This window comes from Abrus precatorius, unplaced genomic scaffold, assembly GCF_003935025.1.
Source record: "Abrus precatorius isolate BTA unplaced genomic scaffold, Abrus_2018 Scaffold7, whole genome shotgun sequence".
NCBI classification, from domain to species: domain Eukaryota; kingdom Viridiplantae; phylum Streptophyta; class Magnoliopsida; order Fabales; family Fabaceae; genus Abrus; species Abrus precatorius.
In genome coordinates this window covers 3,560,575-3,577,131 of record NW_020874417.1, presented here as the reverse complement: position 1 = coordinate 3,577,131, position 16,557 = coordinate 3,560,575, and the positions used below count along the sequence as shown (strand labels likewise).

At 28.1% G+C, this 16,557-nt stretch overlaps 1 protein-coding gene across 1 annotated transcript; it reads right to left on the bottom strand.

Moving 5' to 3' along the window:
• Positions 1-9,392: 9,392 nt before the first annotated feature.
• Positions 9,393-10,641, bottom strand: LOC113870751. The gene is made up of 3 exons (XM_027507195.1): positions 10,603-10,641; positions 10,176-10,281; positions 9,393-9,535 (listed from the first exon to the last, which is right to left on the bottom strand). Exons 1-3 carry the CDS (start codon positions 10,639-10,641, stop codon positions 9,393-9,395), a joined length of 288 nt encoding a protein of 95 aa, XP_027362996.1.
• Between the last annotated feature and the right edge of the window lie 5,916 nt (positions 10,642-16,557).

Sequence of the window (16,557 nt, the reverse complement as noted above, 5' to 3'; positions counted from 1 at the left end):
GAATATCTCACAAAATAGGACTACTGTTCAGATATAATTTCTCTCAGCCAAAACTTTCAATCGACGATCCCAGCGGTCAGAATGAAGAAATATACGTCTGGGAACTACTGTCAAAGTTTCAGCTCAATCCAACGGTTAACTAAGGAGAAATAACGATTTCTCAGCAGCTAGTCTGTGCAGAGTTACCAAAAACAGGGCTTCTGTGCGGAGTTACCAAAAACAGGGCTTCTGTGCGAAGACAATATCTCCAACTTCAGACCTCCAATCGACCATCTGAACGGTTAGAACGAAGATCACCGTGTTATAAACCTGTTGTAAAATTTTCAACCCGATCTAACGGTGAACGAATCAGATATCAAAGAAATGGAGTAACTGGTCTGGAGCTTCTTTTCTTCCCTCACTTCCCTTCTCTCTTTTGATGCCTCTCTCCGAAAATACTTACACTAGGCTGCGGAAAAAATGGACTTCCCTCACCCACTCCACTGACTTCTCACTCCCCTCAATTAAGTGTAGAAAATGAGCTTGAAAATTTGGACTTTTTTGACACATAGTTGGGAGTCCAACCCAACAATTCTCCCCCCTCACAACTATGTGGAGGTGACCGTCAATCCGGCGATCTCACAACAGTACTCAAACTTCCCTCTTGGTAGTGCCTTAGTCATCATATCAGCACCATTATCATCAGTATGAACTTTAGCCAACTCCAACAGCTTAGCATCCAAAACATCACGTATCCAATGATACCTTACATCAATATGTTTGGATCTAGAATGGAAAGTTGGATTCTTACCAAGATGGATAGCACTTTGATTGTCACAGAGCAACAAGTATTTGTCCTGCACAAAACCAAGCTCTTGCAAGAATTTCTTCGCCCATAGCAACTCCTTGCACGCTTCAGTAAGTGCAATGAACTCTGCCTCTGTGGTAGACAATGCTACACACTTTTGCAGTCTTGACTGCCAAGCTATAGCTCCCCCTGCAAATTTAATCATATAGCCTGAAGTAGACCTCCTGGAATCAATGTCTCCAGCCATATCTGAGTCTGAGTAACCTACCAAAGTAGGTTTATCACCTCCAAAACAAAGCCTCAAATTAATAGTACCACGAAGATACCTCAAAATCCATTTCACAGCATTCCAATGCTCTCTACCTGGATTTGACAGAAATCTACTGACTGTACTAACAGCATGTGCAATATCTGGTCTTGTACATACCATTGCATACATCAAACTACCCACTGCAGATGCATAAGGAACTCTGCTCATGTCTATCTTCTCAGCTTCATTTGAAGGATTCTGTTTAACACTCAGCTTAAAATGAGTCGCAAGAGGAGTGCTCACAGCTTTAGCATTTTTCATTTGGAATCTTTGTAACACATTCTCAATGTAGTGCTCCTATGATAGCCAAAGTTTCTTCTCTTTCCTATCACGAGTGATTCTTATACCAAGAATCTTTTTAGCAGCTCCTATGTCTTTCATGGCAAATGACTCGCCTAGTTACTTCTTTAACCTGTCAATCCTGGAAATATTTTTTCCAATAATAAGCATGTCATCAACATACAATAACAGGATAATGAAGTCATCATCAGGAAACTTCATAACAAAGACACAATGGTCAGAAGTAGTCTTCTTGTAGCCTTGATCAAGCATAAAGGACTCAAACTTCTTATACCATTGTCTTGAAGCCTGCTTTAAACCATATAAACTCTTTCTCAACCTGCACACATAGTCTTCCTTGCCTTTAACAAGAAAACCATCAGGTTGCTTCATATAGATCTCTTCCTCCAAATTACCATGAAGGAAAGTTGTCTTCATATCCATTTGTTCAACCTCCAAATCAAAAGTAGCAGTTAAACTTAACACTGTTCTGATGGATGACATCTTCACCACAGGTGAGAAAATCTCATTAAAATCAACACATTTTCTCTGTCTGAAACCTTTCACTATTAATCTGGCTTTGTACCTTGGAGATGTAGAATTACTATCTTGTTTCACCTTGAAAATCCACTTGTTCTCTAAGGCCCTCTTGCCCTTAGGAAACTTCACCAAGTCATAAGTGTGATTATCATGCAAGGATTTCATCTCATCCTGCATTGCATCCAGCCACTTTTTCTTTTCTTCACTCTCAATAGCCTCTTCAAAACACTCAGGTTCTCCATCATCAGTCAACAACACATAATCTTTAAGATCATACCTTTTAGATGGTTGTTTCGGCCTGTTAGACCTTCTGGGTGGAACTAGTGGTTGTTCTGGTGCATCATCAAGATCATCATCATGTTCCCCTTGATCACCATCAATCGGAACCTCTAATCCATCTCCAACCTGCTGGTCATCAACATCACCATGTTGCTCTTCATTCTGAGAATTAGTCTCAGCATGATCCAGATTGTGAACAGGCAACCATATTGGATTACCATCAGTCAGATTACTATCTTTCTTAGGTGTAGTCTTTTCCACTTTATCAATATCTTCAATGGTTTGATCTTCCATGAACTGCACATCACGGCTTCTAACAATCTTCTTTTCAATAGGATCATATAACTTGTAGCCAAATTCATACTGACCATAACCAATGAAGATACATTGCCTTGTCTTCGCATCCAACTTGGATCTTTCATCCTTTGGAACATGAACATAGGCCTTGCAACCGAAGACACGCAAATGATCATAGCTCACATTCTTGCCAAACCAAATTTTGTCTGGCACCTCAGTCTTCAAGGCAACTGCAGGACTAAGATTAATAACATGCACTGCCGTAAGCAAAGCCTCACCCCAGAAATGATTAGGCAACTTTGCTTCAGAAAGCATACACCTAACTCTTTCAACCAAGGTCCTGTTCATCCTTTCAGCTAAACCATTCAGCTGAGGAGTTTTAGGAGGAGTCTTTTCATGTCTAATACCCTGCTGCCTACAATAAACATCAAAGGGTCCACAGTACTCACCACCATTGTCAGTACGAATGCATTTCAGCTTCTTGCCTGACTGCCTCTCAACCAAAGCATGAAATTCTTTGAATTTTTCAAGCACTTGGTCTTTTCTCTGCAATACATAGACCCATAGCTTCCTGGAACAATCATCAATAAAAGTAACAAAGTAAAGTGCACCACTAAATGACTTTACCTTTAATGGGCCACAAACATCAGAATGTACCAATTCAAGTAACTCTGACTTCCTGGAGGGAGGATGCTTCTTGAAGGATACTCTGGTTTGTTTACCAGCCATGCAATGAGAACATTTCTCCAACTCTGCATTCTTTAATCCCGAAAGAGCATCCCTTTTAGCTAAGCAATTAAGCCCCTTTTCACTGATATGACTAAGCCTTCGGTGCCACAAAGATGACTCCATGTACATAGCATTCACACTCTCTTTAGCAAGCAAAGCTTTAGTCCAATACAGTTTAGAATGTTTCTCCCCTCTGGCCACAATCAAATTACCTTTGGTGAGTTTCCACTTTCCAGAACCAAAGTGACTGTCATAACCACAATCATCAAGCAAAGGCACAGATATCAGATTAAAGCGAACATCAGGAGCATGTTTGACTCCTCTAAGTAATAACTGCACTCCCATGTTGGTTTGCAAGCAAACATCACCAACACCAATCACCTTAGACACACCATCATTACCCATCTTTAACACTCCAAAATCACCAGAAGTGTAAGATGTGAAGAACTCCTTCCTAGGTGTAACATGCAGTGTAGCACCACTATCAACTATCCACATGCTCTCATCAGATACAAGATTAACAGACTCATAGTCACGAAGAAGAACAAGATCATTACCTCTAGTAGTAGTGACACGATCATCATCATCATGATCCTTCTCTTTCTGCTTGCCCTTCTTGCCTTTGTTCTCCTTTTTCCAAAGAAAACAGTTCTTTTGGATGTGCCCTGTTTTGTGACAGTAATAGCACTCCACATTCTTGTATCTTGACTTGGACTTACTCCTGCTCTTTTCTCTACCACCATTCGGTTCCTTTTTTTTACTTCTCCCCTTATTTTCTGTGAAAAATACCTTAGACTGAGATGAAAAACCATGTGCCTTCCTTCTCATCTCTTCATTAAGAGCACCACTATTTGCCATTTGCAAAGAAACAACACCATTAGGAGCTGAGTTTGTAATTGAAACCCGAAATGTCTCCCAAGACTCAGGTAGAGTATTCAATAGCCATAGTCCCAAAACCTCATCATCAAAGTTGATACCCATTCCAGACAGTTGATCTAGGAGCCCTTGAAATTCATTCAAGTGATCTGAAATAGAAGAACTCTCCCTGTACCTCAAATTCATCAGACAATTCAACAAATACAATTTATTGTTCCCTGACTTAGAAGCATACAAGGACTCAATCTTCTCCCACAAAGTTCTAGCATGTGTCTCATTAGCAATGTGATTATATACATTGTCTTCTACAAATTGCCTAATAAAACTACATACCTGCTAATGCTCAAAAGTCCATTCTTCATCAGACATATTTTCCGGCCTCTGAGTAGTAAAGACTGGAAGATGCAATTTCTTCACAAACAACAAGTCTTTCATCTTGCCCTTCCACAAATGATAATTAGTACCATTCAAAGCTACCATTTTTGTATTTGCCTCTATCATTCAAGCAAGTCAAATAATCCTAAAACCAGAGCCCAAAGAGCTCTGATACCACTCTGTTGGGGAAAACCAAACACAAGAACACAATTATCTAAAGTAAGCAGCGGAAACAATTTCCCAAACTTGCAAGAACCTGTGAGGAGCAACAACAATAACAAATGACAGCAACAAACACAAGGACACAGAAAATTATTTACGTGGGAAAACCCTCTCAATGTGAGAAGTAAAAACCCACGGGCTCAAGCCAGTTAATCAAGCTCCACTATAATCAAATGATGAGTACAAGAGTGTTCAATCAAGTGCACAAATTCGTGCAAACAGCCAGCCAAAATCAAAAGAGCAATAAAGCCTACAATGAAGGATCAAAGAGAGAATATCTCACAAAATAGGACTACTGTTCAGATACAATTTCTCTCAGCTAAAACTTCCAATCGACGATCTCACCGGTCAGAATGAAGAAATATACGTCTGGGAATTACTGTAAAAGTTTCAGCTCAATCCAACGGTTAACTAAGGAGAAATAACGATTTCTCAGCAGCTAGTCTGTGCAGAGTTACCAAAAACAGGGCTTCTGTGCGAAGACAATATCTCCAACTTCAGACCTCCAATCGACCATCCGAACGGTTAGAACGAAGAGCACCGTGTTATAAACCTGCTGTAAAATTTTCAGCCCGATCCAACGGTAAACGAATCGGATATCAAAGAAATGGAGTAACTGGTCTGAAGCTTGTTTTCTTCCCTCACTTCCCTTCTCTCTTTTGATGCCTCTATCCGAAAATACTTACACTAGGCTGCGAAAAAAATGGACTTCCCTCACCCACTCCACTGACTTCTCACTCCCCTCAATTAAGTATAGAAAATGAGCTTAAAAATTTAGACTTTTTTGACATATAGTTGGGAGTGCAACCTAACAATAAACCTAATTCAAATACTATACAAATTGAGTGTGACAGAAAGAAGAGCTGCGTGTATATTAATTCATTTTAAGTTTTAGCAAAAAAATTATCTTTTCCTCTTTCTTGTCCTTTTAAGGGATGATGGTACTAGTTTGACGACGGATGTGACCATTGTAGTGAAACAAATACGAGTTGCAATGGTTCTTGCAAGGACTTATGGTTGTGGATAATGATTCAACTTGGTGGCTCATGATGGAGTTCACTGTAGCATGGAGGGACTCTAGAATTTAGTGACGATTCAGCGTCTGAGAGGTACTCCCAGTGGTTCAACAAAAATTGGCAGTGAAGTGAGGGTCCACAACTCCTAATGTATTTAATTGACGTTTGAAGTTAGATCATCAAAATAATTATTTAAGAAAATTACTTTTAAAATTTATACAAATAAAAAATAAATCCACCTTTAAAATGATTTTTCTCTTAAAATTTAAGAACATTACTCATCTAATTATTTGTTTTTTTCTCGTTCTGATTTATGAAAAATAGAAATTTTTTATTGAAGAAATAACATTTTTCTTGGTCTTTTGCAATCAAACTAAAAAGAAAATGTATGCACATTTTTTCCATAAAGGACAACGACAACAACTGCACCTACTAATGGGACGAAGACTGGTATTACGCTGTGAGCATACTGTCAGAATCATATAAACAAATGGTCCATCCACAACCCTAATTATTGACTGACGTATCACTAACGGAATGCCCAAGTAATGTAAAACTACAAATCTTTGTTACATGTACAAAGCTCTTGAATTAACTATTTATTTAATAAGTAAAATTTTAATTCCCATAATTTATATGCAAAATTATATTTTAATAATATATGCTATTTTCCATTTTAAATTGTTGATAATAATGTCTTTTATTTAAAAGAATTTATTATACTTTAAGATTTTTTATAAATATCTTTTTATAATAATCTTTTTGTACGTTTAAATTTAACTTTTAAAATTAAACTAAAAAATATACAGTTTAGATTAATTATATTTAATAATTTTAAATTAATTTTATCAACATTCTACTTAACTTAAACTAATCAGTTATCCCTAAGAAGTGACCAATGTACTAGACCAGATCACTTAGTGCATTATTTCCTATAAAGAAATTCCAATTCAGTTGTTACTATGCGTAATTTTATAAAAATAAAATTATTTGTAATTTAATAAAATAAAATTTATTTTAATTCTTTTTTGAAAACAACAATAAAATAAAATATTAAAAACAATTTATGTAAAATTAAGAATTTAAGTTGTTAATACTAACTTTTTTTTTTATTCGCAATACTAACTATCTTAAAGAATAAAATGAGTGTTTATTTCACTTCAATTGCAGTTAAATGTAAAAATTTAATTGTTCATACTTTTTACACATTTTAATATAAACTTTGCAATTAATATATTTCACTCGGTTTAATCTTAGTAATGTTTATTTAATTTAATTTTATATATTTTATTCACAATATATTTAAATTTATTTATATTATTATTTAATTTTTACAATAATGATTGAACTATTTTAATAAATAAAACAATTAAACTTTTAGTAAAATAAATAATATGCACACACGTGTGCATATGAGATGCATTAAACAAGATAACTATTTTTTATTTTAAAGGATAAATAATAAATATTAACCATTATTTTTTATACATGTTTAATATACAAAGTTTATTTAATTCATTTAATGTCGACTTTTTACTCTGAAAAATTTTAAAAATCAAATTTATGGTATATCTAATGCCATATTATAATTTTAAAATATATTAAAATATTTATTATCTAAATAATCACCTGTATTGTATAGATAAACTTTATTTAAAATAACAATTCCACACTACTTTAAACAATCTGATCATTGAAATAAAAGATAATCTCGCATGTTTGAGTCTTTTATAAATTTTTTTAAAGTGAGATAAATATAAAATTTTTATTAATACTGTTTGAATATTCTATTTTTCTTATCTTAAAATGAGATATAATTTTCTTCTTTTAAAACTTTATCTTACTAAAAAATAAAAGTCACATACATAACTCAGATAATATGCATTTTATATATATATAAAATTAAGTTTGACTGTTTAATGGATCGTAAAATATCCAATTACTAATAAAAAAAACTTTTCATATCTACAGGTTTGAAATTCATAAATTTAAATTTTGTTACATTATCAAATTAATTATTGATTCATATCATAATATACTTTTCTAATTTATTTATTAATTTTAAAAATAAATGTTTAATATAATTTATATTGCACAGTAAACTGACAATAATTAATTAAGGATATTAATTTTGAAGCATATGCCATTAAATTTAAGTTTTAAATAAATTTTATTTTTAATCCATTTTTATATGTATCAAAAGTAGGATTTTTTTGTTTTGTTTCTCATTCAGTTTAATTTGAATCTAACCAAAATTGCACATTTAGTTGTAGTGAGCGAGTCTATTATTGAAATTTTTTTACATACACAAGGATTCAAATTAATATCTTGCTTAAGCGATACTAAGCTATTTATCATTGTGTATTCAAACCCAATACTTTGCTTAAGTAATACTAAGCTATTTATGACTATGACAAACCTCTATTAGTATATCACAAGTAAGTTGTAGCTATGGTAAACCACCCAGACTTGTATAATATACATTTTAAAGTATTTATTTCAAATTTATTAACTAGACCGATGATATTTTAAGTTTGAATATATTTGAATTATTTTAAATGTGTCGTGTTAAATATGTTGATTTTTTAAAATTAAAATATTAGAAAAATTAAAGTGTACTTTTATTACGTAGAAGTGAGTTTAGAATATCGTTTTAAAAACATAAATAATTCCAATTTCTTTGAATATGACAAATATAAACTCGTTACCTGCCTCAGATTGACTTGAATCAGAAAACCCGAATTAATATCTATACATATAAGTGGTAACTTCACACAAAGAATAGTTGAATGCTACCGTAACATATTCAAAGTTTATTATGGTTGTATTGTTAAATTTTAAACCCTTTTATCGAAAGTTATGTTTTACTTAAACAGGAAAATAAAAGAATTTAATTAAAATATAATGATAAAATATGATTTTTTATATTATTAAAATTATATATATATATATATATATATATATAATTATTAAAGTAATTAGTATAAAATTTAACAATTCTTAATAATGCGACAATCATTAATTAGACGATAGAGTAATTTTTTATGTTTTTAGTACATTTTAATATTTTTATTTTAAAAGTCATACTAAAGCGTAAATTAATTTATTATAATAATGTTTAAAAAATTTCAAAAATACTTATTACACGTTATTTTTATAATACTATTTTATTTAACCAACTATTAATTCATTAGTTAAATAACATTCATCAATATATTTCCTTGGTGTCTTTTTATATTTCTTATTTATTACTCCAGCACGTTTTCTGCATTATTATTTCTTTATCTTTCTTGATAAATATGAAATTAAAAGTACAATGAATAAAAAATAATTAATTTTATCTTAATTTTGAAAATAATGAATATATAAAAACCAACAAATTTCCTTTATAAAAACAAAGGCATTTTTACACGTAAATGGTTGAAAACAATAAATAGAACACAAACACAAAGGCGTCTTTTAAAAACAAAAAGCACAAATTTCTTTTTAGAAATACGAACACATTGGCATCCATCCTCTTCGCCCGATGTCGTTTTGTTTCTTCCTCCAAAGATTTTTGCTCAACTGTTGACTTATTTGACCTTTGGATTATGGATGTTATTATCACGGAAACAACCCCGTGAGTGTTTCAACTTCATTTTATTTAACAACAATTAACGTTTTTTTTTTTTGCGTCTGCAACCTAAACTCGCTCGTTGGAAGAATCTGATTCTGAAGTATTCTTGTTTATCTTTTCCGCTGTTTCTGTCTTTGAAGAGCTTTCTGCTATGCTTCTCGAGTAGACCTCAAAGAACTCCTTGTTTTCCTTCTCTAACTCCTTCCACACTGCTCACAGTCCACATCCCATGCATGCACACGTGGTATTTCCATATAAACAATTAAGTAAGCCCTTTGATTTCAAGAAAAACTGAGCGTGAACACATATAATTTAGCCTAATATACCAAGTGCATGTGAAATTAACTAATTAAAGAATTGATAAATAAAAAATACAGTAAAAAATGTTGATAATGCTAATTATTGTTGTGTCTTTTATTAAAATGTTTTAAGTTTATTTCATTATAACCAACACCCGGAAGGATGTAGTTGTGATTTTCATAATTTTAAATAAAAATGATTGTAGTGAATAATAGGGGTACTAAAAAAATTCAAGTATTTTAAGAATTTGATATATAGCATCTTAACATACCCCTTCACTTAAGAAAGAATATTTAGTGTTTAAAATTTACATGCGGGTGTTTAAGATTCAAACTAAGTATATTGAAATATCATATTCAAAAATTAATCTAAAATCACTTTTAAAGGTTAGTTAAAAAAATTATTTACTCAGTATTTTGCTTATATTTCTAGTTGATATAAGACATCTCAACAGAATGTATAATAATACATGAATAGAATAAAATAGAGAGTTTTTAATCAATTTTCATGCAAAAAATAACGAGAGGGATTACAGAGTAGACGACTGACCAGTGGCGGTAATAATCGGTTTGATATTTGCATGTTTGGAAAGAGCTTCCATGCTTTCCTCTTTACTCATGTTGAATAGGATACACTCCTCTATCAAATGATGCACCTGAGCATTTATATATATACATATTATGACTTCATAAAATGAAATTTAAATCATTATCATTTTAATTATATCAGTTAAGGAAACAGAATAAAGAATCAGTATATCTATTTAGATTCATGTTTAAGTTGTTACAATTTTATAATATTTTAAAGTTGTTAATTATAACTTTTACATTGAATTTAATGTTATAATCTTTTTTATATTTTTCAAACACAGGCTTAATATAGTCGATCAATTAAAGTACAAGACATATTTTTGTCAAAAACTATATACTTGGACACAAACGAGATAGAGGAAAAATCAAGCAAATAAAAAACACACCATATGGATATAAGCAGCTGAGGAGGAGGAATCGTCCATGACCTTGAATATTCTATTGGGTGAGACAAAATTAAGAAGATGAAGTTGCTTTCCTTTTTTTTTTTTTTTTTTTTTGGAGTCCAAACTCTCCTTCTGTGTGATATGATGAGTTTTCTAGTATAAACTATATATAGCTCACATAGTCAATTGAGAAGCGAAGCTAGATATACTTGAACCAATTGGAAGAACAAGAAGAAGAAAAAGAGAGAAGTTAAATTGAGCTGGCAAGATCGATGATGACGATCGAGTAAGAGAGAGAGAGAGAAAGAAACATAGAAAGCAAAAACCATACCAAGAAAGATGATGAAATGGTTGGATTGATAAGAGAGGCCCTTGAACCTATTCCAAGTACAAAGCAAGTTTTTTTACCTGCTATATCATGTAAAAGGATAAATAGAACTAAGAAAAGTCAAAACAATAATCACATTATACATCTTGTTCATGTTTTTGTTTTTAATTAATAATTCAACGGTACTCAATAATTTTCACGTCGTTTTCTTAATATATATTTTTTTAAAGTCCCTTTTATTTAAAAAGAATGAGAGAAAGGTGTATAAACAAATAATATCATTGAAGCGAAGAACATAACAAAGATTAGATTAATTAAGAGGAACATAAGCATATGAATGGGTTGTCCATCAGTTGTAATGTGGTCCATGCTGGAGCAAATCGATATCACTTATTCATGCAATAAAAATTACATGATATTTTTACTATATTAATTATCTTATTTTATTATAAATATTTTTTTTAATAAAATCTTTGTATCTACAACTTCACGAACAAGACTAGGATTGATGAGCTGGTATTTCCAAACCAAGAAAAAATGGCTACATAACACGTGGTTAAAGGTTCATGTCCAAGTGACGAGTGGGCACTCGAACTTTCTCTTTGTTCAAAGTGGCACCCGTTAAGTAAAAAAACACCGATTTGAGAAATTTCAATCAATTTTACAGCCAAAGATTTATTTTGTTATGTACAATTAAACTATATAATCTTCACTTTTGTTAAAAGTGGAGTCGAAGGGAAAGAATCGATGCAGATAACGCGCTAATTTTTTTCCCCATTTGTTAACATACAAAAATTTATCGAGTATATTGAGATAATCTTTGTTAGTGTAAGTAAATGTTGAGATGATTTTTGTTAATATAATTGTTATTTAACAAAAATTAATAAAAACTTGCATAGTCTTTATTAATAACTAATGTAACATACTAATGTTTATGTATTAATAATATATATTAATATCATGTACAAATAAAATTATTTATTAGTATAATATATTACATTATTAATGAAAATAAAAAAATAATAAGTTTTTAAAAAATATTAATGAAGGATACTTCAATAAAAATAAATTGTTAATAAATATTAATTTTCTTTGGGTTCCTCTTGATATCATTTTCTTAATTAGTTCATTATTTGTTCTTCCGATCTATGAACTTTACGTAACACAGACACTGCAACTATATTTTTTTTTTCCTCTTATGAATATATAATTGCTGTGTCACGTACTACAAGCTATTGCTGTACTATATATTAGTATGTACTTCGTTTCGTGAAATACATATTTTTTTAACTTAAATAAAATAAAAATATAAAGTAAAAGAAAATATTTAAATTGTATAAAAGATATGCATGATTAATTTAAATAACAAAACAAACAGTAGTTAACTTAACTTTTGAAAAGAAAAAACAAATTAAAAGTAAAAAAAAAAATAACTATAAGAAATTGAGGTCTGAGATAAAGAAATGATGTAAAAATAAAAAATTTAAATATACTATATCTGATATTTGAAGGAAAAAAATCAGATATAAAAAAAATTATAATAATTTGATAATTTTTAAAATAATAAAAAATAAATCTTATATAACGACGAAGACACGTGTTAAAAAATAGAGTAGACTATGAAATACTTCTGTGCTTAAGAAAGGATGACTTGGATTTATAATGTGACAAATAGTAATTTATTGTAATTGTTAACAAATTATCAACTGCTAATGATATTTATATATAAAAAATTAATATTAAATTAACATCGATGATAATGATAACGAGTAATATGATACTAATGAATATCATGAAAAAATTATAATTTAGACCAAATATAAATAAAGATCAATTTATTTTCTTATTATATGTGATGTTGGATTATAATATTTTTATTATAACAATGTTTACTATCTTTGTTAAGAGATTATGTGTTATACTTACGTTCATTTTTAATTTAAATAATAACTTAAAGAGCGATTTTTTTATTCTTTCTATTTTTCGCTATAATGGTATATAGTTTTCATTTTCTAATGTGAACTAAACACTCCTACTAATTAAGGTCTTTAAATTGATAATGAAATTTATAATTAACTATATAAAATATAGTAAAATAAAAATAAAAATAAATATAGGCAGGTTCGTAACTTTATTATCGAAAAATGTTATAACCTTTTATAATGTTTTTTTTTATTCATTTACTCTAGTAATTCAAATCAGACATTTATTATATTATGATAGAAATAGTTCTTCTGATGATAAATTTTTTATGCATAAGATTTAAATTTAAAATCTTATTAAGAAAATTAAGTTTATATTATTTAAATTAACGTTCACTAATTTTCTATACAATTACTTTACATTTGATAAAGAATATTAAATAAAAACTGAAAAGCATCTTAAAAATAAAATTTAATTTAAAAAAAATTACTTAAAGATTAGCATATTAAAAAAACCTTTTATTTTTATAATAATTAATATAAAAATCACATTAACAATGTATTTTAATTAACTAAGAATATAAAATAATTTATACTAATAATACACTTAAAATTAAACTCTAAAAAACGTTACACAGTTGAATAAGTGAAAAAATCAGTAAATGGTTGGTATCTGACAACTTTCACTCTTGAGAGATGAGCATTCCACAAATTCAGGAAAGGTCTCAAATTGTTGATGATAATGAAGATGGGTCACATGGGTTAACGGAGAGCAGTGCATTATGCATTCAATGGCTATTTATTTACAGAGATTGAGATCATCACGATATCAATCATCTTCTCAGTCTGCCCTTTAAAAGAAACTTTAGCTTTTTGCTAGGTCACGACAACTAATACGTTAGAATAGTAAAGATAAATCCTTTTTTTTTTCTTATTTACTTTCATAAGATGAATTATCTTGTTCTTCTCTTATTTACTTTGAGACTAAGATTCTCTCTCATTTTAGAGTGAACTGAATAGTCTAGGTAAATAAAATTTTATATTTTTATTTAAGTAAATTTTTTTAACTTAAACAAAAATATAAAATTAACGTGACAGGACGTCTAATTACTAAATAGAATTTAAATCTTTTACTTTGATATGATAAACTGAATTTTTCATTCTTAATTTTCTTCTTATATGATTTTGCATATGTCAATGATAAAATTATTGTAACTTCTTAATTTTATGTTTTTGTTCAATTTTATTTTTTAAAGATTTAAGTTTTTTTTTTTTATCATTAAAGAAATATAAGTTGTCATATGAGACTCTTAATATCATTTTTAAAATATAAATAAATATTCATGACATATAAAATGTGAGATAACTTATGAGATTTATTTAGTCAATTTTTAATTGTTGCAAAATTGGGTATAAAAGTTGTTTAAATAGTAGGGAAAAAAAGTAATATGCTGTTATAATGTCTACATGAAAATTATGAAAAAAATATACTTTTATTTATTAAAAATATATAAATATGTAAGTTTCTCTAATTAAAATAAAAGTATACTATTAAATTATGTAAAGTTGTGTATTATATTGTTATTTTATTTTTTATACGAATGCAGAGAATGAAGGATTCTTGAACCTTAATCCCCCAACACCCCCTATGTTAACTTTTATGTTCTAGGATTTATGAGTTGTGATACTACTATTAAATAGTCTAATACTTTATATTGAGGTATGTGTTTATATATATAAGTTTTACAATTACAATCTTAATTCTTAATTTTCTTCTCATGTAATTATATATGTTTTTAAAAATCAATTTATTTATATTTGTCTTCAATTTAATGTTTTTATTTTAAATTTAATTTTTTATCAGTAAAAAAATATGACAATGAATTAAATAAAAAAGATGAAAAGATAAAATTAAAAACAAGAGACTAAAAAAAAATTAAAAAATAAAGGATCAATAATGTTACTTATTTTTATCTTATGATGCATAGCATGCAGCCTTTTTTTTTAAATCTACTTTATATATATATATATATATATATATATATTTATTTATTTAGTAGTATCACTCATTAATGTTCTATACTCACAAAAACCACTCTAAACGAGTAATTCGCTTTGTTTGTATAGTTAGATAATTTAAAAAATAATAATTTAAAATATGTTAATAGATATTTTTAAAATTAAATAGTACCTATATTTTCAACGATTAAATTATTGAATAATATCTATAATTTTAGGTACTGAATAATATACATAAGTTTCGTGAATTATTTATTTTTTATAACTTAAAAAACTAATTTAATGGATGCTTAAATTATTGAAAATTAAAATAATATACTATTCATTTTAATTTTATAAATGTATCAAAAGTCTCATAACATCATGTATAAAATGATACTACTAAAAAAAATTTATAATTTTTTTATAAATTGTAACTATTAAATTTTGTAATATTTTCACGCATGTGTAAAATTTTATATAATTACAAGGTTATCATTTATTTGATCTTGACTTTGTATTAAATTTAGTTTTAATCCTTAAGAAAAAATTATTATTTTTAATTCTCATAATTTTTTTAAAAAAATTTCTTATCACAAAATATTAACATGACATGTATTTAATTATGTGGTACATTTATTATTTTATAATAATAATTTTTGTGATATAATTAAATGTATGTCATGATACTACAAAATAACAGTGGTAGAGACTTTTCTAGTTATTTTTAAAATTATTGAAAATTTAAACTATTTAAAAAATATTTATACTCTTTTTAATATTTTTTTTTGGTCTAAATAACAAATTATTTTCATTAGAGTTAATTCTGTTCAAGTAATATAAAATTATAGTGTATGATAAAGGATAAAAAAAATTCATTATTTAAAATTATAAGATAGTAAAAGAAGAAATAAATTAAAATTTCAATATACCCTTAAAAAATAATAAAATCATTTAAATCAAACATTCGGAAAAAAAAATTAAGGGTATATTTGATTATTATTTTGAAAACAATTTTTTTAAAAATAAATTTTAATACAAATTTATACTAAAATTTATTTTTAAAAACAATTTTTTTTTAAATAGTAATCAAACATGCTTTAAGTTAACCAATTTAAAAAACTTTAATATTTTTTTTTACAAATTTTTCCTTATTAAAGCTTTTATCTTCCCAAATTAAATTAAGTAGAAAGGAACTTTTTTAGAGATTATTTCTTTCCTTTTTTTTTTTTTCAAATTTCTTTAATAAAATACTGTATCAGTAAAACTAAAAGGTAAGTTCTACAGTGTTTAAAAAAAAAAAAATATTTTATATGTGAAACAATTATATCTTTATTTTTAATAATAGAGTTAATAATTTATTTAAAAAATACTTAAATATTCTTTAATATCAAAATATTTAATACTCTTCAAGTCTAAATGTATATAGCAAGCACCCAACTAAAATTCGGTTAATTGAAATGTTTTTCTATTTTCAAATTTAGTTATATATTTTATAAGTTTAATGTCATTTACAATTTTCGAATATAACTTACACTTTATGCATCGTATCAATTAATTTTATATCTTTATTATATTTAACACTTAAATCCTTGAAAAGCATTTCTCGTATTATATTATATAAACATGTATAATTTATATACACATGTATGTACGTATATTTAATACTTAAATCCTTGAAATGTAGAAGCATGTACAGAACTAACC